The sequence below is a fragment of the Aythya marila genome, assembly GCF_965140915.1.
Source record: "Aythya marila genome assembly, chromosome: 2".
Lineage (NCBI taxonomy): Eukaryota > Metazoa > Chordata > Aves > Anseriformes > Anatidae > Aythya > Aythya marila.
The window spans coordinates 24,937,374-24,962,282 of NC_139043.1; the positions used below are offsets into that span (position 1 = coordinate 24,937,374).

At 39.3% G+C, this 24,909-nt stretch overlaps 1 protein-coding gene across 2 annotated transcripts in view; it reads right to left on the bottom strand.

Moving 5' to 3' along the window:
* The window catches only part of CDK6 (cyclin dependent kinase 6), a 142,297-nt gene that overhangs the window by 22,715 nt on the left and 94,673 nt on the right, over positions 1–24,909 (bottom strand). For both annotated transcript variants that reach the window (XM_082754391.1, XM_082754390.1), the window contains one exon: positions 21,129–21,238. In XM_082754391.1, the coding sequence (XP_082610517.1) occupies positions 21,129–21,238 (110 nt within the window). The remainder of the gene's footprint in view (positions 1–21,128; positions 21,239–24,909) is intronic.

A 24,909-nucleotide genomic window follows, 5' to 3' on the forward strand; every position in this document is an offset into this window, starting at 1 on the left:
AGCAGATTTAGTGTTTTAAAATGTATGCTGAACCTTGTGTTAATGTGAAAGCTTGGCAAAGTCAGCTTTGTTCGCAAATCACCTTAGGCAGTGTCATGCCAAAACAAGTATGATTCTTGGGATTTTTAAGAGAGGTTTTTCCCATCGCTGCTGCTGTCTCAGATTCACTGAGGGCTGAAGAAAGAATTTAAATTCTTTTGAATATGTAATTATACAACACAAGGTGACCTTCCAACATACTTTGATATTTCATCATAATGAAACATTATTAATTCATCTTTCAGTCTCCTATCCATCCCACCATCATGACTACAGCAGAATGCCAACTCTAGGCTAGGCACCACTAATGTAATGAAATTTGCCTCATGAATTTTGGCTGGCAGTTCAATTGGAATATTGGACGGATGATTGGGGAAGTAGATCCACTTAATCAGCAGCTGTATGAAGAGCTCATCTCACATTTTGGCGCTAGTTAGTCTTTACTAATGAGTTGCCAGCACTGCAAGTCCAGTACACCATGTATGGGAAGTTCTACCTCAAGCTGATAATTTTTTAATGCTACTCTCAAAGGTGGATGGTAGCTCTCCTAGTACCAGTGAACTGGGAGCACACCCAGCAGCCACAGAAATGTAAAATCTCACCTTTGTTCTTTGTGTCTTTCACTTGACTCACTCACCCACTCACTCCCTGAGGTTTATTTATGCAAGCTGAATCCAGAAGTCCTTACTTGGGGATATATTCTCCTCTCTGTGATGATAATCTGTGTAAGACTGGTTACACTCTGAAAGATTGATTTTGTAGAATTCCTTCTTTATTACTAGAGAAAGGCATGGACCTAGCTCTGTCTCCTGTGACAGAAGCTGTGTTTGTCCTCTGACTTCAACAAACTCCTAAAGTCTGTGTATGCGCATCTCAGGAAAGAGGGATATTTTCATTTCCAGTGGAGGAAAGGGTTATACATGGGAATACACTTGGCTTCTGCGTGGTTCCTTGATCCTCTTAACCTTCTCTGACTTTGCTTACTTCAAAATCCAGGGCTCCAACACCATTGCTATTACAAAAAACACAACTGAACATGGAAGAATATGGGACAGAAAAAAATTATGCTGCACCAAAAAGCGGATTTAATTTCCCTATTAGCTCAAGAAGTCTCAAAGGCTGTCTTGATCCCATACTTTTTATTTTTGTTGGTTGCTGATTTCTGTTTTTTTTTTTTTTTTTTTTTTTTTTGGGGGGGGGGGCAGGGGTGGAGATGGGGTAGGGGGAGGAGAAGTGGAGAGGGAAATGTTTCAGGGCATCTACAGGTGTCTGTCTTATTTGACCAGTCCTGCTCTAGCTCCTTGGAGCTAGACCTTTATCCAGTGCTTCTCAAAAGAAGCTGTCCACTGACTGGAGGAAAAAACTTTTCATTTCTAATCTGGGACCAGAGTGCCCTTAGCCTAGAGATGTGAAGATGAGTTGGAGACATCATATTATCCTATCCTGATAAAATAAATGAGTCCATGAGCATGTATCTCTGCAAGCTAGGAGCTATAATGGAACAAGATCCCAAGGTATAGAAAGAACATGCACCTACACAATGAAATTGATATTAACTATGAGTCTGCATTATGACTGTTTTCAGAGGATAAATCTACCTTTTTATATCACAGTCCAAGAGAGACAAGGAAGTACTGGAGAGAGTCCAGAGGAGGGTCACAAAGATGATGGAGGGGCTGGAGCACCTCTCTTATGAGGAAAGGCTGGGAGAGCTGGGACTCTTCAGCCTGGAGAAGAGGAGGCTCAGAGGGATCTCACCAATGTACACAAATACCTGAAGGGAGGGTGTAAAGAGGACAGAGCCAGGCGTTTTTCATGGTGTCCAGCAACAGGACAAGAGGCAATGGACACAAGCTGAAACACAAGAGGTTCACCCTGAACATCAGGAAGAACGTCTTTACTGTGTAGAATACGAAACCCTGGCATGGGTTGCTCAAAGAGGCTGTGGAGTATTCCTCACTGGAGATCTTCAAAAGCCACCTGGACATTGGCCTGGGCACCCTGCTCTAGGTTTCCCTGCTTGAGCAGAGGCTTGGGCCAGATGGCCTCCAAGAGGTCCCTTCCAACCTCAACTACTCTGTGATTCTGTGATAACACAAAAATAAAAGTACGGATCATGACATAAGGTTGCAATGTAAAACCTCACAAATCCTCAACATGTTAGCATCTGCTTACAGTTTAGAAGGACTTACACCACTAATCCTTTGGCTGAAAGGCTCTCATACTTATATTTAGCTGAACAAATTAGATTTCACCATTCACCAACTTTATGCTCTTTTCTCTTGTCCAAATGAATATACTCAGTTCATGTTTTTTCATGCTGATTTTCACCTTCACTGATTATTCCGTCTATCTGAACTGGAGATGGGTGCCTGAAAGGTTGAGTACTTTATTTTATAGACACTGTGTTTCATGTCTGTGCTACTCAGTAAAAACTGAGATATAAACATTTGCTAAGCAAGTCTCTGTGAAAAAATTCTCCTTAGTGCAACTCTGCTAACATGCCAAAGCAATTCTAAAAGTATTGTATACAATGACAATGCAATGACACCCCAGAGATAAATGAGGTTTAACTGTAAACTGACCACATTACTTCTAGGCTTTACTTTCAGCCTGTGGTCCACAAAGCAAAGACAGTCTGTAACTTAGTGTAAGAAAAGTTAGAATTTTCATAGGAATTGGAACTAAAGGTGTTGATAAATGCTGCTCTAGCCTACGCTGTAGTGCAGCCACAAGCAAAAAATTTAAAAATTTAACTGTAAGAATACATGCATTGAGGCACAGGAAAATAGTTCAGCAGGTTTCTTGTCAGTGGCTGACATTTTGAATCAATTAGTGAAATTCTGATTGGAAACTGTTTTTCAATTTCTGATACTGAGTGATTAAAATACAATAAAATGGATATGTGGGAGAAAGCTCATGTAAAGAAAAACAGCATTGAGGAGGGGAAAAGAGCAGTCAAGAAATTATTTTTCTAACCAAAACATTACAGAACTATTATGGCAATTCTACTCTTGCCAATACAATTGCCTCCAAGGCTAGATATGTAAGAACTAGATAAGTAAGAAATAGCTTCCAAAATACCTATCTGGATTTTGTCTAGTCCATTAGCTCAGAGTGGTGAAAACAGCAGCTGGGAATCCGATCACCTTCCTTGTGACCACAGAAAAAGAAGAAGGATAATCTCTTGATTACTGACTTGAAAACGTACAATATTCATGGTGAAAAGTCTCTATATTAACAGTCCAGATATACCAAATGAAGTCATAAAAGAACACCCTAAAATCAAAAGAGCACCATGGATGGGAGAGGTATAACTTTTTTTTTTGGACAAGTAATGCTGAAAAGGCAGCAACAAGTGCCAGGAAGAAGAGCAGCAATTTCAAAACAGGTAGCTGCTGCTTTGAAGGCATTAGAGAGGCAAGCTGTGGAAGCTGGTAAAAGAAAGACCACTGTAATTTGACATAGTGGAAAGAAAAATACAAGGGGAAAGATTATAGCAGCAGCACATGAAAGTGGCACAGGGAATTTCTGAAGTTGGACAAGTTGTAGTAATTAAGTTTAGGAGTTTGTATGCCTGTGTGTATAATAAGAGCAACAAGGTGACGGTGAAGAAACTAAAAAAGCTAAAGCCAAGAAACATTTGCCAAGGAATCCTGGATCATACCATGGGAAACCTGCCAAGCTACATAGTCTGTGACTCAGAGATATATTTAAATGTTTTTTTTTTTTTTTTTTTTCCTTTCCTTTTCTTTTTTCTTTTTTTTTTTCTTTTGCTTCTTTTTTTTTTTTTTTTGTTTTGTTTTCTTTTTCTCTTTCTTCTATTCTTCTTTCTTTTGCTTCTTCATTTTTTCCTTTCTTTTTTTTTCTTTTTCATTTTCTTCTATTCTTCTTTTTCATTTTCCTTTTTATTACAAAATGTGAATAGCTGACAAACAATTTTGTCAGATTCTTAGTTACCTGTTATGAAGATAATATTTTTCATTTTTAGAATTAAAAACAAGTAAGACCTAAAACTAGAATGATGAGATGACTAGAAATAACATGATCTGGACTGCCTTTGGAAACCTTTATTCAGAGGGATTATTGCTGAGCTGATTCGTCACTCTTGTTCCCACCACTGGTTCTCTTTGATAGATCCCCTGGACAAGTGTGTACTGCAGGTATGAAAAGGAAAAACATAAGGAAAATACATATATCCCTATTTAAAGATGACATTTCCAATAGTTTTCATGAATATGGTATGGTACAAAACTTTATTCTGAAGACAGGGCATAGCTGACAACATTGCATGCTCTGAACAGTTACCCACTTCCAGTCACAAGTGACTTGCCTCAGCTGTTGTGCAATTCAGAGTTCTCATTTTAAATGTAACATTTTTTGTACTTCTCCCTCTCCTTTCCCTTTAATAATATATCTGCGTGGGTGGGTGCCAGACACTGCATAGGAAGAAGTTACTTTGTGTGGAACTTGATCACAAATTGCTTAAAACTTGAAACTTAAGAAACTTCTCCTACATATAAAAAGAGAGATGACATGGATACACATTAGGACTGAGAAAATACTGTTCAGGTAGAATCTGACAAAAAATGGATCAGACATGTTTAGTTTTGCAATAAAATCGCCAACATTTTTGACTTGAAATTTGTCATTCTTCAAGTAGGATAGTACCATAATGATGAATAACACCTTTAAGATCATTTGGATTGTATCAGTATTAAACTATTGTTAGAATCACATCTAAGGCATCAACAGAACTGCAATAATGACTATTTTTTCTGAAGTTTCTCATGAACTTTTTGAGTATTACTCAATAGGCAATGGCAGAAAAAGGAAAACAGGCAGTTTCTGAAAAGGTGCTGCAAACTTCCAGTGCTGTAGTGTGTTGAATGTGCTCCCCTTTCCTATTTAAAATGAAGCAATGAATTCTAAAAATAAAGACAATATTCTGACGCTCAAATGCACATACAGTCTATTTCCTAAGAAGCTGAGAAAGCAAGTTGCTTTCTGAACTTGCACATACAAGCCAGTAAAGAAAAGACTCAGTTCAGTGAGCCTCCAGGACACCACCCGTGTAGAGGTCCAAAGCTAAAAGCCATTGGTGTCCAAAAGGAGGTAAAAAGGAAAAATAGAAAATAATGTGGCTAGTGAGAGAAAACACACTAAAAAAAGATCTGGTATCATTTTGGCAATGCATTTTTGTGTTAAGATTGCTAACCAGATCACCATTCCCTGGTGTGAGTTTTCATTACGAGAAGTTTGCATGGCTTTGCTACAAATGTTTGCATTACACAATGTTGGATTTTCTGAGCATTTCTAACATACAGGTTGGCAGCCTGGTAAGAGCCAGGATTGTAAAGGGGTTCGATTCACAAGAAATTTGCAGGCAGACATACCCGTTCCCTTTGAATGCATAACTGAAAGGAAAACATTAGTAAGAGGGAAACCAAACAGAGCCACAGTGTACAGCTTTATGACCAAAGCAGCCTGCTGCATAGATTCAGTTGTTGATTAAAAGTACAGCAAAGAGAAAGATACAGAGCTTAAATAAGAGAAAATATGAGCATCTTCAAAGCTCCTTTAGGAACTGGACAGAGGAAGATCCTACTCTGGGGGGCTTAACATTTACTTGATGTTTTCCATGTAAGCATTGCCTTACAAAGTCCCAGCTGGCCTTGGAGCAGAAAGGAGGGCCTTGTCCCCCACCACTGGCTTAAAAGGGAGCTTTACCACAGACATCAATGACCCCAGGATCAGGGCAAGTATGCTCTGGTTTCACAGCATCTTGTTAGAAAAAGAAGGAGTTTCAACAGAAGGAGATAGCATGCCAATAAATAAATAAGAAAGGCGAGTGCAGGTATTATTAAATTGTTGTATCATCTAACATGGGCAGATCCCATTTGTTCCTGGGCAGAACTGCTTCAGTACTGCTTCAGCATTCCTCATGTAACACTTCCTTTTCTCCCCCAGCCTTTTTTTTTTTTTTTTTTTTTTTAAATGGAAGAGCCTTGATAGGTTGAATGTCCTTCACTTATTCCCTAAGCACATACGCCACAACTCTCTTATCTGTGGACATTTTGCTTTTCCAGAAGATTTGTAGGTTATTTCATCAGGGTTTATAACTGAGCAGTTATCTCAGCTCAGTGAACATGATATAACAGTGGCATTTTGAAAACTGCCCCAGCATTTGAAGCAAGCTCTAGAAATACACACACAACTGGCCTTGGAGAAAGGGAAAGGCAAAAAATGTGTGGTCTTTGCTCAGAGTGCAAAAAGAAGCATTCGTCTTGTTTGTACTGACACTTCTACCAGCAATATGAATTAACCACTTGTGTGTTAAACACTCATCCCACCACTGTTAAATTACATCTATCAATACAAATATCTATCTATACATCTATTAATTACATCTATTCACAGTTAAATTACATCTATCTAGTCACTCAGCTGTTTCAAGTTTAATTGTACAACCATTCTGCATTTTTATAGCCTTCAGAAAGAACTACAGGTATGAAAAATGCAAGCCAGTCATGCTCTTCCCATGAACACATTGGTTTTTTGTATTCTCTCTGTTGGACCTATTTCATATCCCCTTTTAAAACTTGCACACTCCAAAACTGCTGTGCCTCTTTGCTCTTGTGCAACTGAGTTTTAGAGTTGGAGGGCAGTAGTTGAACCATGGGTTAGATAAGAACTATCCTGTGTGGATGGATAGGAGCTGAGAGCTCCTTCCTCTCCACTTCACTCACATAAGCAACAGTGCAAATCTCTGTGCAGAATGCTGTGAACAGGCAGCATGTGTTTGCGGAGCTCTAGACAACCCTCACTTCCAGAGGCTTACGCCTGTGAACAAATTTACCCATATTTTCCTTGAGAAGATCTCAATCCTCCCTCCAAAGCAGGCCAGAGCTATTTTCCACCACTGCTTTCATTAAACTCATAATTTATTTCTCACTTAAAAATCTAGCAGACGGCATTCCAAAGTGACACAATTCAGTCAGAGTGTGAAGGTGCTTCTTAATACTGTATTTTAAAGAAGTATTTTTTAAATATCTATATCACAGCCAAGGACCTACCCCAAGGTAAGCAATAGGGTTTAATTCTGTTCCTCGTTTTCATCAATTATGCAAATGAAATAAAAGCGGTCTCCTACACGAAATATCTATTGCTTTATGCATGCATGAAATTTCATTGTGAAAATCCACTCAAATCAGTATTTTCAGAGATGCAGAATTATTTTTTTTAATAGTTTCACAAGTTTTCTGTGAATGTTCAGATGATTCTGGAAAGCTTGGCAGTTAGCATTTACTGTATACACTGGTCTAAAAAAAACTTTTAAAATTGACTTTGCTCTGAGAGTGCCTCTAACACTGGAATTAGTTTTAATCAAGGGGTTATGTAATAGATTTTCAAGTCTGAGGCCCTAATTAAAATACAATTCCTCTTTCCCAATCTGAAAATATTTTCAATCAGATTGCTTTCCCAGTAAACCTTTAAACTAAAAGATTTTGTGCCATTAGGTCGATTTCTCATGCAATAAACTCTTTGTACCCAAGTGTCTAACAGTGTTATTCTTGTATCAGCTGAAAAGCATTTCACAATTGTTGCATGAGGAAAGTCAGCTCCTACAGGGAAGTCAACTCATACCTACCCCTGATTTTTCTATATCAAAGAAGAAAGTTCATGCAAAAAGAACAGGTATATTACACATTCAGTCTACCCAAAGATACTTAAAAAAATTAACATCCAAGTATGTCTTCTCAGGTTTTCTAGGCTCTTATTTCTTTCTCAATGATGCTAAGCAAAGAGCTTGATAGACTAAAGGACACCCTGTAGATAGAAGAGCTTATACTCTAAATATGTAATGTAAAATCATGAAAAAGGACACCAGTATAAGTGATGCTTTAATTTCACCGTTAAGAGTTACACATAAAATGGTACATCTATTTGACTAAGTTACTAGCCTAATTTTTATTTATTTATTGTAGAGCTGGAAAGAGTAAACTAGAAAAGCACTAGGAAAAAAGTCTAGAAGGCCAAGTCTTCGCTGTCATTGGTAGCAGCACAGTGGCAAAGCTGATACAATGAGGTAACGGAGGCTGTGCATTGGCACTCTTTGGTACTTCAGGAAAGAGATCCATTAGATATCAGATTTCCATATTTGAAGTGAAACATTAATGTTTTATGCAATTAAGAACATGAAATTCTCAATACAGAATAAAATCCAAGAAATAGGGAATTTGTCTATGGGAAAGCATTACAAGTTAAGAGGCAAACCCTTGGGCTTTCTCTCCAGCTGGGCTGGAGCCGATGCTGTGTGGCAGCGAGTACATGTTTTGATCTATGATCACTTTTGTTGCCCCCGTATTAGGTGTTAATGGCACCTGTTGCACTAAGCCTCTCTAATTTTTCAGATAATCCTGAAACATCAGAAGAACTGCCTCCTACCCCATATCTCTCATCACCTTCAAGTGTAATAAAACACTCTTGGCCAGAAGAATCTCTGAAAGGGGATTACAATCCTTCAGACAAGAAAGGCAGGGAAAACACTTTTAGCACTGAGCAGTAAACTACTGTGTGAGCAGAGGTGAAATTTCAACTTCAGATTTTTTTCCTCCAGCTGCAAAGACTGAGCATCAAAAGACATGCAAGTGGATTAGAAGGATGATGTGGAAAAATACTTTAATTTTTAGCAGCTGTGCTGACTTACAGTGAATTAATAAACACCTGCTGAAAAACTTGAGATAAGCATTAAAGGTAGAAAGAATGTATAGCAACCATGCAGGGAGAATTTGTACAATTTTCAAGGGCCAGTTAAACTAGGTATAGTTTTGCTCTAAGTAATACTTTGTTCCATAAAATATATTCTCCTAATCAGGCTGGAGAAGCTGTGAGCTTTACATTTACTGGATCATGACAGTGCATGGTAATCTGAGGCCATCTGTTGAGACCCCTGCTGTAATTTGTACACGTATCAGCAAGTTATTCACCACTTTCATGTCCTCTGCTAGGAGTTCCCCAAGATTCAGATGGAGTTGGCTATCATTTCTGAAAAGTAATTTATAAAAATATTAGGAGCTGCTGAGAGCACTGGAGAAAGGCAATGGAAGCTCAGACATGAGTTTTAACCCTTTAAGAAGAGGCGTGGATTTGCTCAGAATTCAAAAACCAGAATCCTCTTCTGATGAATGTAAATAACTGAGGAAAAGCCTCCTTCCATGGTAAACCATTTTACACATTGCTTTTTATACAGCTGTGGCTGGAGAGTTTACCAAAAATAGAGTTTACTAAATTGTCTGGGTCCTCTTTAAACTCCACTCTCACTTTCCAGCAAAGTGCCCTCATCATCAAACACTTAAAAGATCTAGGAAATCAGCAACATGAACCTCTTTTTGCAATTACTTTCCAGAAAAGGAAAACTGATGCTAAGGCAGAAAAGAAACAAGCATGCCTTCCTCTTTGCCTCAGTGTGAAGGATACGCAGCTTGGATAGAGACCAGACTTTGTAAATATACTCTACAATTTCTAATGGTTTGATGTGATCTAGTCGTAACCAAGTATCTACATTCTTACAGCAGCTGAGTATGATTCATCACTGCCAATTAGGCTTAATTTAACAGTTACAGATAGCAATATTACTGAAAAATCTCTCACATTATGTGTACTTCTTTATATGCTGAAAGCTTACACTCCAATTATTTGGACATGAAGAGCACTTTAAAAATCATTCAGTTGTATAGACTGGTGTGTATGCTGTACTGACATAATAAGAAAACCTGCTTCATGGACATAATCTAATAAAAATGATCTGATAATTCACAATAGTTGGTCAAATTCTGGATGATATAGCTGAATAGGTCATTTATCTTCAGGTAACTGATTCAGACTCAGTCACAATCAATACTAACTGAATCTTTGTGCCAATTTATTCTAGCCCAGTAGAATAAATCAGTGGAAATGAAGTAATCCCTTGGATGAAACTCCCATTTGACAAATTACTGTATTCCAAAAGCACTTGTTACTGACAAACCTGGATATGTTATGAGAGAAGCTATGGAGAATATTTGAGTAAAAGAAGAAATACTGCATCAGAGATTGTCTTAGAATTGCTTCTGGACAGAATGCATTCTGGACATCTATAAAAGGAAAGCAGAGCACATTATGCATCAGTTTCTGGAAGAAGTCTCATGGTTTGACCATGCATGGCCAGACTGCTGTTTGTTTCCTCAAAGACTGCAAAATAAAGCATGCAGCCAGCACAGAAGGGCAGCCAGGCATGTCACATGTTGACATCAAGAGCTCTTGGCTTGTTGAATCCTGGCAGTCTCTAGCAGAGTCAGTGCACCATGGTGGTTGAGTCTTGCGTGGACTTGTATATAGACAGCATGTTGGCAGGTCAAGCAGAGTATGCAAGCAAATGCGATGGCAGTGCCACAGACATTGTGCAAACAAAATTGAGAAGGAAGGCAACACATGTATTCATATCACAAGGCACACTGTGGCTTCAGAGGAAGACAGGACAGGAACAAGTGTGAACTGTATCCTACCATGCTCCTTCTCTTTTTTTCTAGTATGCAGCCAACAAGCAGGGCCCTGAGGACTGATGGTAGACGCAGCTCCAGCTACCTGTGGTGCCATGTGTGCTGCCCTGGGATGTTCAGCATGCACGTGCAGAAGAGGCCATGTCCACCTCCCTTCAACCCCAGATTAGGCCTCTTTCTAGGTCTTTGACATCTGCAATGCCAGCCAAAGTGCAGACTCACAGAGCAGCTGGCAAGTCCTCTGCAGTGGTTTAACCCTCGTGGTGTAGGTAAGTGTCTCCACAAAGGCAGCGGCAGGGAGCTGCCTCTGGGCACTGCCATTACCTTGGAGAAATGATTTTTCAGAAATCTAAATATCACATTTCCTCTTGCTTTCTTCTGATGTTTAGAGCTCTCCTCTCACAGCCTATTATTTACTTGGTACGGAATAGTACAAAGTTTCAGAAAGCTGTTATGTTTTGCTCTATTGTAGGTAGGTGTTTTTAAAATCCTGCTGTTGTCTGTTCCTTTATGTGTACTTTCCACTTCTCCATCTTTTTCTTTTTAAGATGTCTAACAGCTTTGGTGAGCACCTCCATACAGAGAAGTGCTAGTGCAAAGCTTTTCAAATGAAAGGACACAAATTCAGGACAGATTTCTCCTACAAATCTCTCAATCATTACATGCTGTTTTTACAACTGACTGATAGTAGCTAATTATTAGACTTCCTTTGTGGACAGTCGAATATAGAAAATTCAGTAAAGCTGGCCAGATCAGGATTTCTGACTAGACACTCAATTTGGAAAAAATCCATGCTTGGGAGCTCAGCAACAAGACCCAAAGTTAACATCTAGTCTTTCTCTCCCCCTCTCTCACATGCACCAGGGTCCAGGAAAGGATCCTGTACACCCACTTGGAGTTTAAATACCTTTTTGTAGCCATTTTCTTATGAAAGAGAAAAGTAAATAAAAACAATGTTTAGTTCTATTACGAGTCAAACAGAAGTACACAGAGCTTCCCCCAGCCAAACTCTAGGCAAAAAGCAAAGCCTCTTGCAGCCAAGTTCCTGAAGAGGGAAGCTGTGTGAAAGAGCCAGGAGACCCTTTCAAAAGCAAAGTCTTTGGGCTGCGTACAGCTGGCTGTCCCTCTCTGGGGCCGAGAGGACGGGGCATGGGTAATATTGCCTTGTGCCTACCCTCTTCTCTGGCTGGTGGAGGAACTGCTGAAAGCCACCTGCAGCTGGGGATGTCCTGGCTTATTCCAGGAAAGCATCTTTGTGACGCTCCAGAGTCCACCGAGGTGGCGCACCTACTCGTTGACCTCCCAGCACAATGCCAGGAGGGAGGCAGGTGGTTTTGCTGCCAGCCTTATTTCCAAATGCAAATTACATTTTTCCAAATACAAACTACATTACAAATACCATTACAAATGCCACAATGTTAATACCAAGGGCTTCCAAATATCTACATCATGACTGATATGTTGCGGTCTTTTTCCTAGCCACAAGCTCTTTTCCCTTGACCTCTGGTCAGGACAGTTCAGATTGTCACATACCAGCCTGACAGCCCTCTAAGGAACATGCATTTTTTTAATGATGATATATTCCGAAGGCTTTCAGATGAGTGCCGTGCCACCTGCACATGGAAGCTATGCAGGTGGGGAGCTCTCTCATGAGCTCAGGCTGGGCCTGGGCTGCGCGTGGCCACCGGCTGCCACCTTGCAGCACCCAGCCCTGGCCTGGGCCTGGCCCACACCTGTGCTTAAGAGAGAGATTAAACTCTGTCAGCTAACACAGCTCCCCCAGGTCTTCTTACCCCTGCCTCAGAGCTCCTTTTTTTTTTTTTTTTTTTTTTTTTTTTTTTTTTTTTTTGGGCAGTGACAGTTTTTGGTTTTTATGGTTTACCAACGGTTTCCCTTACCAACAGATCTATTCCTCTGACTGAAAGTCTGGCATGGCTGGAAACTAGAAGGAAAACCACAAGTGAATGGGCTCGCACTCACTCACCACTCATCTCCAACCACAGACCCATACAGTTACTGGATTTGACTAACGGCTATCAATCAGCCCAACCGTAGGCACTTAGATATCAGTTAGAAAAGGCTTGATGGAAAATGTGAGCTGAAAAACAAGGAGGTATTTTATTTTTAATGGGGTGATGCTGCCTTGGAAACTCATATCTATTTTGTACTTGATAATTAGAGGTATTATTCTATCTGCCCTTCACTCCATTAATGTGCATTTGTCCTCTGCCCAAAGCCAAGGGGAATTCTGCCGCGGAGTTAGGATTAAAGAGAAAACAATCCTGCTTATCAGGAAACTGGAATAGCATGAACAAGTACGGTCTTCTGCCCTCCTTTGTTAGTAAAGTCTGAAGCAAAATGTCATTGTTGTTCCGCCAGATCACTAAGGTCACTAAGCTAAATTGTGGCTTGGGTCCATTCAATTTAAGAAATACTTGAAAAATATGTCTGTAATAGGCTGGCCACCTATCTAGGGAGGAAGAAAAAATCCAATTTTATTAAGCCTGGTTTGGAGAAACCATCAGCCTCCCACACACCCATATGCACATGAATGGCAGAAGAATAAAGGAGGAAAAATGCAAAGCACAGAATTTTGAATGCTGACAAGATCTTTCCAAGGAATGAACCTTCTCCCAGTACAGTTGGTCTGGAGTGTGGTGAACTTTAATGGCACTTGCAACTTAAATCATTCTTGTAACAAAACAAGATAATTTCCAAAAATGGCAAAAACAAACTCAGGCCAAAACTGTACAGTACCTTGGTTCAAAGGCTGCAAATCAAGCTCTGTAGCTTTTACAGTTCTAAGCTGCAAAATCCACCTTTACTTGTTAAAATAAAAACAAAAATGAAAAAAAAAATGAAAAAAAGAGTTGTTTGAATTTTGCTTCTACCAAAATCTAACTGTGAGCAAGCAGACAAGTAGATGATTACACTTTTGAGCTCTTGGTCCACTAGATACGTTGGTTTAAGGTCTACTGGAAAACACCTGATAATATGATTGCAAAGTCTGTGTTTAAAATTGCTGCATGATAAAGTGAACAGTTCTCTCTCAAGCCACATTTAAGAAGTTTGTCAGGTTTTAGGCAAACCCTGAATTGTAAACAGCATTCATAGTTGTATTTACTCAGGTGCTTTTTGCCTACTGTATTGGTTTTGTTTTTCCTTCCCTCCCAAATATCCAGGTGTTTTCATTCTGATTTCCCCCCCCCCCCCCCCCTTTTTTTTTCTTTTCCTTTTCTTTCATGGATTTATTTTCTGATCCCTCCACTTCTCTCTTCCTTCTCCCACATAAAGAAGATTTGAAAATATCTTACAGATCATTTTTGCTCTGGTTTTGAAAGGCATTTCTGAAATGTGTTGAAAACAAAAACAGAGCACAAAAAATACAGGCTAAGCTAAGACCTGAAAAAAATAGGAGCTTTATGACATAGAGGAATACAGGACCCAGTAGGCAAAATGAAATATTCCTATTGTTGCATAGCTACAGTGTCTACTTAAAAACAGTGAGGACTAAGTGATCAGATATATTGAAGCACAGGAAAATGACTGACAAAAATTAAAAGGCATCTGAAATGAGACAAAACCATGTTATAGACCTTCACAAATTCTGACATAGTAGTATTGATACATAAAGATATCTATTTCCAGGCTTTGTTCACAGTGTTATTGTTGCATGGGCAGAGAGGTAAAACAACACTGAAATCTTCACTACTATCAGTCAGATAAACTGATAACTTTTTCCCTGTGATTTTCTACCCTACACATATAACTCTAAGAGTATCCATTGATTCCAGTTTGAAAGAGAGTTTTCTCTATGGTGTGTTATATCAATATGCTGTCTTTCCCTCCGGGTCCTTTCCAAACCACCCTACCTTTAGTTACATCTTCGCCTACACTAATACACTTGGGCTATAGCAAGAATCTGGACCATGTACAAGCTCCATAATAAGTGGTACCGCATTTTGTTTCTACTGTTCCAATATATGATAGTTTACTGTTGATCACAGACTTTAAACAAGTCTTTCTAGTCCCTGAATGCTTTGAGTAATTGAACAGTATCAATGAAAAACATTTTTAAGTGATGACATGCTGTTACTTAATTTGAAGTGAGGGTGTCATAATATATATAAATCCTCCAGCAGGCATGCATTTATGAAGATACAGATTCATTGTCTGTTCCTCAAGACTGTCCAACAACAAAACAGCTAATCACAAGGAATGACTAAACTGGAATATTTTTAGAGTAGAGAACCCTGCACTGCAAATTTCAAAGCAGTTCTCTGCAATAGCAGAATTTCTATGAACCACTTTCCCCAAGCCCACTGTCCTCTCTACTTCTTCTTTCTCCAGATGAAGAACATGCTTAAGCAGTTCAAAAACTGTGGTTCTGCTGTTGAACATCTGTTGCCAGATGTATACCTAATTTTTTCAAAATGCAACCTTAAAGGGCTATGTCTGTGAAAGATTAGCACCTGTAGGAACAGCTAATTCAGACCAAATGAGTGCATGATGAAACTGATGCTAGTTAGAAGAACGGCCTACAGGATGAACTGGACTACAGATTTCTTCTGAATTAAAAGCTACCTGTTCCATTCAAAGCACCAGAAAACTTGTAGGCGCTGTTATGTGTTATCACTTAGCTATCCACTGGAAACAAATGGGAACATATACTTCCTCTTCTGGGTAAGGACATGCATACAGTAGCTCACATATCAATGGCCTGATTTCTAGTAGGTCACAGTACATTTTTTCTTGGCCATCTTTTGGCAGACAAATATTGATTATCATACTAACAAAATAGCTTAAATTCTTGCAAATATAACTTGAATACACTCTTTTGCTTCTGCTATGCAGTCTCACGAGGACCATAGTGGAGACACTGAATTCCAACCTCAACTGTTCAACTGACAGTTCATCACATCTCCCGTGTTGCACCTCTTATTTAGAATGAAAGTCTCAGTCCCTGGAAGTCACCTGTCAAGGTTTATTTCACAGGTAATACAAGGAAACACTTGTACACTGCAAGAAGTACAAAGCACAGAAGCCAGGAAAACCCATGCAATACCCTCTCCTTGCCAGTTTGTAACGCCATCTTGCAGAGTGATCACTCTGGCTAAGTACTTAAGTGCTGTACTGTACACATTAACAGAGATTAGCTCTGCCTCTCTTTGTGCCACTCTGTCCTACTGAATTGTTTTTAGAGAGGTTACAATCCTCTTTGAAGTCAGGGTTCATTTCAACAATGATTTCACTGAAGCCAAGACTTTACCACACGATCCATCTAAAAGTTTTTCTTTTAACTCAGTAATAGAAGCTCAAACTTTCCTTTCCAGCTTCAGTTTTTGGAGACAGCTCAAAAACAGGTGTTCCTGTTGCACTCGGCTGCTCAGCTGTTTTTTTTTTTTTCCCCCCCCTGAAACCACTTAACCATATTTATTCCACAATGCTCTGAAACAGTTGCAGAGCTGACTGCTCTTTCCTTGCTCACAAGTAGATATGGAGGCTAGGGTCAGGTGGGGACCCACCTTCTTCCACAGACCTATCATAGCATTTGGTTCTGGATTCAACACAGAAGAAGTACACACGATGGATCTGATGGCTGCATTTCAAATTCTACTAATAACCTATGGCTTCTTCGGAAAGTGGAATGAAGACCTACTATGTTTAGTTTGAAAGATTCTGTATAACTATTCCATACAGTAAAAAATTGTATCTAAGAACGAATATGAATGCATTGCTTGCTTTTTAAAACCAGTTAACTGTTTTGTTTGATTAAAGGGAGCCTGTAGATCCCAAATCCAGTGCTCATATCACAGCATGATTACAAGATGAGGCTGTAAACTTTGACTGTATCACATCGCTATACATTATCACGACTAACAAAGTCTTGGACTCATGGCTTTTCTGCATACAATGATGCAGCTCCTCTAATTGGGCACATTTACACCATTCAAAGATTATTTCTATGCTTATAGCTTCTTGTCCTATGTCTGCTTGGTCCCACCAGGGAACTTGTACCACTGTAGGTATTTTAGCAGACTCACACATCTTTTACCACTGCCACACTTTTCAGACATAGTTGGCAATGCAATGCCTGTCTCACATATATTAGGAGCTGGTGGAGTAAGCTGAAAAAATGAGACAACTGCTAAAAGCATGATTTAATATTTAAAAATGAATAAATAATAACCTCATACTATTTGTGCCAATCTTGTGGCTTATGAAATTCTGGGACTGATGAACTTTCCAACAGCAGGCTCATTAAAACACCATGGAGCTGGTGTGTGAATGGTTTCAGTAAGAAGTCCATGTGCATGGAATCAATTTCCTTCTCAGCTGGATGAAGCAGGGGGAACTGAGATAATACTGTTTTAATTTTGGTTTGGGGAGGAGGAAAATTTTTTGGGGACAGGATGGTCTTTCAAGTTTTGGGTTTAAATTGATACCTGTGATATTACTGAAGATTGCACATGCATTCACTGTTCACTCTCAAAGGTAAGGCTTTTTCAGCTTGGCTGGCTATGAACATACTACATGGACTACAGAAACCATTTTTTTGTTTTGTTTTTAGCTCTATATTTACTACAAATAAAGGCAAATTTGGTTGTTCATGCCATGTTATAGTTACATTTGACTAGCTGGAATTACTATATAGATATTTGACTCATTACTCCAAATACACACCTACTAACACCCTAGTCTATGTGATTTCAATCCTGCATAGGATAGTCATTTTGAACTGGGCACGTATAGGTGCACTAAAAAACTAGGTTGTTTCACTCAGATTCAGATTCCTGTCTTCTTCCTCTCACAGGTGTTCCTTTCACACCTTGATTAAGTACTACCTAATCCAAGCAAGGAGAGAGACAGTCCTGCCCTCCTCTAAAACACTGGTCATGGCTTCCTGCTTTGGAGCTGCCCATGGTCCCTGAGCCAGCTGGAAGAGTTTCGTGTGTCCAGACAGAAGTGAATGCCTACTCCCATGTTTGCATTACTCATTAATGAGTTGTCCGCTGAGTAGGAAGTACAAGGTCCCTTCCTACTGGCCAGGAAAATGCTCAGTTTCATAGTGAAATCTTTTTATAATTAATCCTTATTTTTATCTAAACATATTACTTTACATAAACGTGTGAGATTATTGCAAATGGCTCAGGACTGTTTGGACTGACACAAGACATGAAATGTGCCAATCTTCCAAAGGATGCCATCAGTCCTGCCAGCTGTATTGGTGAGGGATACTGTAGCACACAAGGGCATACCACACTGGTTTCCTTACTGGTTATTATTATCAATACACCTTAGCTTTTAAATCATCAAAGAGGAGCCACTGTGACTAATACATTTACACTTTTGTTAACTAATGACAGTCCACCCAAATATGGCTATAAGTGACTGCAATCTACTTGACAATACATGAGGTGAAAAAAACCTGAAACTACCATTAAAGACACTTGTATGTAAGGTTTTATTTGGGGCTGCTCTCATCAGCAGCTGGGTTTCAGGATGTAGTCTTTGTGCATTCACGTGCCCATTCTTCATGCCCACAAACCCTGATGGACTAAGACACTAGTATGTACACATGAAAGTGCAAAAGCCCACAGATCTGCACCATAATGACAATGTGCAAGTTTCAAATATAGCTGTGACTTTATACAAACGTCAGATTTCAGGACCCTGCTTCTCAACTGAGAAGCGTCATTTGGCAAGATGAACAAGCCAAGATGAGAAAAATGTTCACACTTACTCTGGGTATAGCTAGACAGAGATTTATTTATTTATATATGTCTATGCATTCATATATGTATATATGCTTTTGCATGTGTTTTTTTTTTTTTTTTTTTTTTTATATAAAATGTTACCTTTCTAACATTTGCCATAAACTGGTTTGGATTAAGTGTGGTTGAAATTAGATGAGGTGTCTTCCACTTAGAGACATAGTAATCAGAAACATAGGGACAGCAGACGATTCAAGCAGAGCTCACTGCTCTCCCATACATGTGCAAGAGTAGAGAACCCAGACTGCATTTGCAACTACCTACAAAAAATGTATTCTAGTAAATTCTAGTAAAAAATTCTAGTTAAAAAAGTGTTTGCACTTTTGAATGTTTGCTTGGCATAAGTGGCATTCTGATACATTTTGTGATGCTGTATAGTGTTTTATTTCCAAATCAGTTCCAGCAAAATATCTGTGATATGAAGAGGCTGAGAGCAGTCCCAGGACATTTCTTAAAATAACAAAGCTTTAAAAACTTTCAAAAAGGAAGAAAAATAGAGTAGGGAAATAAGGAAACAAGTAATACAGTAAGAAGGTTGTCTAAGTGTGAAACCAACATACTCTTCTAAGCTTTAGCTACACTGTCATATGCTTATCCTATCAACACTGGTGGAAATGCAAATGGGTGATTACTCAAGGGCACTACCATTTTCCAGCAGAAATAGCTGTTCCATTTATTCAATCTTTTGGAAATAATCCATGGAGTTTGCAAAATTTTACAGTTTATTGCTACCAAGGTCACAGTAACATGTGCTTTCTTTTGCAATCCATGAAGAAAATCAGAAAGACAATATACATCATACAGAGTATTGCAACATTAACCCAGTATAACAGTCCATGGAGATAGCGCTCAGTGCTGTTCATTGTAGCTTTATGGAAATGAAGCTTTAGATTAGTCTTCCAAATCACGCTTGTATACTGCAGTATGTGAAAGTCATATTGCCTCCAATGAAACAACATAGTACATACAGACTTGGCAGATTTCTGACTTCTACAGTTTTTGACTGTCTCCCAGATTTAGGGCTGAGAATGTCAGACTGACCCTGCATTTGGCAGGAATAGTAGAAGTCCTGGTTTTATCAAACTCCGCTTCAAGTCAGATCTTATTTCCATTAAAAAAAATCTCTGATTTTGTAACATTAATGTAATATTTGTATTTATAAACAAATAGAAAATATAACTGTCCCTTATTTAATTTACTATGTTGGGTTTTGTGATTTGGAGAGTCATTGAGGCTCATACATCACAAAAATAAAAATAATTTAGTAATGCTTGCATATGGTAATATTTCTTATCTGTCAGAATACCACAAATTAAATGAGAAAAAAATTGGTGTTTTGAACAAATAATAAAGTTCTATGTTCAGCTGTTTGTCCTGTATCATTCTTCTCATAAATCCTAAAATGAAGTTGTTGTCTCTGCTGCTTAAATCAGAAAAAAATATCAATGGCCTAATGCCACTGTGAACCTGGCAGTGTGTGGTATAAGACTAAATCTCGTAAAGATTGCAATGGAGGGCTTAACTGATCCTCCTAAAATCCACATTCTTCTTTCCTCTCATTTTCTGACCTCATTTCTGAGTCACACACAGAGGGTGGAGTGTACTAATTCTACCCAGGCCATTTGACCAGGCAAGAAGCCCAAGAAAAATGATTTTTCCATATTATTATTATTATTTTCCACATTAATAAATAGAGGAGTCCCAAAATTATTTTGGGAGACTCCAATTAGTATTTTGAGCTTCACATTGCAGAAATTTATTTCAATCTGCTGTTTTTAAATAGTTTTCTCTCAAGATCCTTGCAGTATGGTTTCTTCTTGTAAATTATATTGATTTTGTTTTTTAGACCACATAGTGTATCATTTTCTTTACATATATTCTTTGATCTCACTGTGTAGGTGTTACAAAATACTATATACAGTTTCTCTACAGAGATCACCTAGACAATCACACTTTTTTCCAGTAAGCTCAACCAACGTGTATATTATCAGGTTAATATTGAAACAGGTCTATCTTGCTAAGGTTTTTGTGGGGTTGCTCCTTTCCGCATCCTACATAGTACAACTTCCATTTTACTGCCCTTCCACAAGGAAAGAACAGCACATGCGTATTCCTCTCACATTCACAAATCAACTCTATCTAGCTTTAATATTTTACAGCAAAAACAGTTCTGACAGTTAATTGAATCAGAAAAAAAGCCATTATTATTATTATTTTATTACATTTAACTGTCTCTGTTATGCTGCACCCTGGAAAAATAACTTATTCTTCAAAAACTCCTACCTCTGTTTCTGTGTTTCTGGGAATCAACTCTTTATGGTGACTTTGAAGATCATGGATATGCCAAGAGAGGAGGAGGACTGCAAGCAAACAACTGATGGGCTAATGCACCAACTCCAGAGCAAGAAGACTCTGCTGAACACTAGGACTTGCCTTCTTCAGGCTAAATTCTTTCCAGAATGTAGCTTTACTGAAAACAATCACTAGCTCCTCTAGGCCTTATTTATCTACATTTGGATTCAGGTGTAACAGGAATACAACGATGCTCATCTGGGCTTTATCAGGAGCTAATGGAGACTCCCATTCAGAAAGAAAGGCTCCAAGGCAGAGGAAAGTATGAATTTGCAATGGGTGCTTATGTTCTGTGCTGTAAATGAAACATCCTATCAGTCCTTTCCAATATAATCATGGTCTAAGGTATTGTAACAGAAATCATTGCACATTTTTTAAATTTCAAATTAAACAGTGAAGAAAATATGACAGCATTTCTTACTTTCGACGGAACATTTCTGCAAATATACAGCCAACACTCCAAAGATCCACTGGTGTTGCATAGCTGGACTGAAGCAAAACTTCAGGCGCTCTATACCACAAAGTAACAACCTGTAAAACAAAAAGGAAGGTAAGATAGAGCCTGCTTAGTTACAGAATCGCAACCTTATAAGTGTTGCTGTACACAGATCCAATTTAGTTTCATCCAAATTGCAAAACCTCACAGATTATGGCAAACTGATTTGACAAGTGCATAGAGAAAGGTCCTGTATGGAAAAATCTCCTTATGTATAGCTGCAGTGATGATGAGTCAGGAAGTGAGATCACTTCTCCAGAACAGTGCATTTCACAGCATAGCAAAAATACAGTATCATTGTACAGCATTGGTGTGATATCACAGCACACTATCAGAACAATTCTTTAAAGCTTTTGAAACTTACAGACCCCAAACATTTTCCAGTAGAGCTTCACACTTCCCATGGAACAAACATTAGTTAGTCTGTTGAACAAGGCCTGCTCTTCTTAAACACTTTTTTTTGGACCCCCTAGGTGTTGACACCAAAATTGGAAACCAGTAAATTAGGAAAAATGTGGGTTTACCTATAGGACAAAACAGAATGTGTAGCTAATCTTTATCCTAAATTCTTCATAGTTTGTTTGTTTTCCTAAAGAAATGGGGTTAACTGAAGTTTACTGGCCAACATGGGTAAAAACGTCCTACCCGTCTCAGAAGTTTTGTTCATGTTGAACTGAAGGCACTCATTATTTTATCATTTGGATGCAGATTAAGTTAAAACCTCCCCAAAGCTGCCCATTACAAAAGGCCCAGTGCTGCCCAGCATGGTGTCCTTGCACAGGGAGATACCTTAAATTGTTGTTGTTTTAACCAAGGAACACAGTGCTGGGACCCTTGGCGGGTTCCTGACCTTCACAGTTTGTGACCGTCTCTGCCCACGTGCTGCTGGTTACACCAGCACCAACTTCTCTCACAATTGATTTCCAAATGATTACAGTTTTTTCCCAGGGACATCTGACACATAAAGCGCCTGCTTTAAGGCAGCTGGTCATGTTGCAATGTATTGTAGAGACACAGTTGGAATTTTACCGGCACCACTCCACCAATGTACTTTGATGAGTCCTGCACATTGGACCCACAATGGAGATGGGACAGCTTATATTTATCCTTTTGTTTCCCACAAGTAGACCAAATACAGATGAGGCAGACTGTATCTTCAGTCTATTTACAGAAGAACACAAGGAGCTTCCTTACAGCCCCGTGTGACCTATTATGTTGCTCAAATTTAATCTCAGAGCTACAGGAGTATTCTGCTCCTGACTGCAGTTATAATCCAGCCATAACAGATTGTCAGCTAAATGGCAATATATTCTTAGCGTATACTATAATTTAAATTTCCATCAGTATTAATCTACAGGCAGGGAGGTTCTCAAAAATTAGTGGTTTCTTTCTCCAGCTAGCACAAAGCATTAAGAAACAAGAAATTCATGAAAATTCATGCGAAGCATGAAACAAACAAAAAAAAGCATTATTGAAAAGAAACAAGTTCAAAGATGACATGAAAATAAAAAGTATGATAACTAAGATAGTTAGTTCTGAATTTGAAAACCAGTACCCAGAAATGTGTAAGGAGAGTGTTTTATTTTTAAATGATAACAATATAATTGTCTTCTAAGCAAAAATAACAATGGAAGTAATCAGCCGAATTTGCTGGTCAAAGCCAGCTGAAACAAAAGCAAATACAGTATTTATTACAATCATTACATGCCCTGACAGCCTTTGGAACTACTGAAAGGCTTTTGAAGGGAGGTTCATGGATATTTGCACAAGTGGTCATATTTGCTAACACTCCTTTTAAACGCTTTGATCTCTATTCATAAAATTTGTCTTTGAAACAGTTCAATAACACAGTGCAAAGTACTGCACTGGCAATCTCCACGTACAGCTACCTGTTCACATAAACAAGCTGGGCATTATTTAACTCCGTTGGACTTGTTTCCAATTTGTTAACATATCAATTATCTTTTCCCAAAATACTTCTCTCTATATAAAATTAAAGTTTCTTCAAAGATTTACTCTGGGGAAAGAAGACAAATGTAACTTGAGGTCAGGGGATTTTTACTGGCACTGGCCTATCTGAATCAGCGAGAATCCCTCCTAAAAATACACATATTTTTCATGGTGCAGATATCTCTCTCAAACTCTGATTTTCACTTTCTCAGGAAATCTGCTGAAAAGATTATTGAAGAAACACTGCTTTCAGGGGTCAAGTATAACAATTTCGGCTCATTATTATTTGACAGTGGCTGGGTGCTGTGTCAGGAGCAAGAGCTGTGCGATCACTGGATCTGTGGAAATACCACCAAACCCAGTGATTCTTCATTTGAGACCCTCACAGCTTTTCTCATAAAGTGAAAAGATGCTTTATTTTCCCCAGTTCCACCAAAGGTTAACCCCCTGCACTTCTCGTAGGCAGAGCACTGGGGGATGCACGGTTACGAGACACTTTGGTGAGCACTTCTGATGAGGTGCGCCCTGTGCTGAAGCCCCTTTCTCAGGGAAATACATCAAGGTAGGGGGCTGCTCTTTTCCTTCCCCTTCCTGAGAGGAGCATCACAGCTCGTGGCAGGCCCCTGGCCGCAGGCTTGGGGGAGTGGGGCTGTTTCCAGAAGGCCACGGAAGCACGCAGCACGTCTGCTGCTTCCCCCACGTGACGGCGTGCTGGCACAGCTCCCCCAGCGCCTGCACCCTGCTGCTGAGCTCCACGCATGTGTGAGCAGGGCAATGGGAGATTCTGCCTCTGAGTAATTTGGAAACCTTAAACCTTAAAAAGAGTTATTTCCAAAGTCTCGCAGCTGAATTCCAGCAAGTGCCTTTTGGTCGCTTTATAGTCAGAGAGGAAGTAATCTGTGTGGAGCTGTTTTGATATACTCTGTCGTTACGGTAATTATAAAAGTGATCAAGTAACCCATATGGTTTGTAATGTGCAAGCCTGTGTTCTGAAACATGAACTTGAAAGGGATCAAAATTTACTAAATGTCACTTTGCACACACGTAATGCCACAGATGACTCGCCTGGTGCTCAGGGTCTTCTCCTGAAAAGCACAGGATGAGGCAAATGATGCAGTGGTTTTGACACACAGTTTCACACTCTCTTTCTCTTACCATAGAAACCAGAAAAAATATTTGTGGACATTCCATTAACATTTGCAGATAAGTAGAAATGAAAATTATTCTGAACACAGGATATGGTGGCTGAACAACTAGATCATCGCTTCCTCTTTAGCACGGTTCTGACTTAGAATGAAAAAATGCTTTGCTTAGGTAAGCCACACCACCAGTGAGACAGGCTCTCCCTGCAAGACTTGCTCATGATAAAGCCCCCCTTTTAGGATCAAAACACCATGCTTCTGCTTTGTTGTACTTCACTTAAATTCTGCCTGCCCTGAAAATCTGCCACACACGCACTGTGACTGTTGGTGTTCAAGCTGTAGGAAAAGGGGTTCGTGCTTACGTGCTGATGGAGATCCTAAATGTGGCACAAGGCTCCTAGCTACCTCTGAGGTTGTAGGCTTCAGTGACCATGTTGCATTTTAGCCCTCTCATCTAATAAACTTCCCTCCAGTGTCTCCTCCTTCTTTCCCGTCACCCTGCCTGGCCTCTTTAGCTCCTCTCATGCAACAACCACGTTCCTCTCAGCTCTCCCCCTACCTCCCGGCTCCTCTCCCATCTCAGCCTTTCTGCCACATGCCAGTGGCCCCTTGAT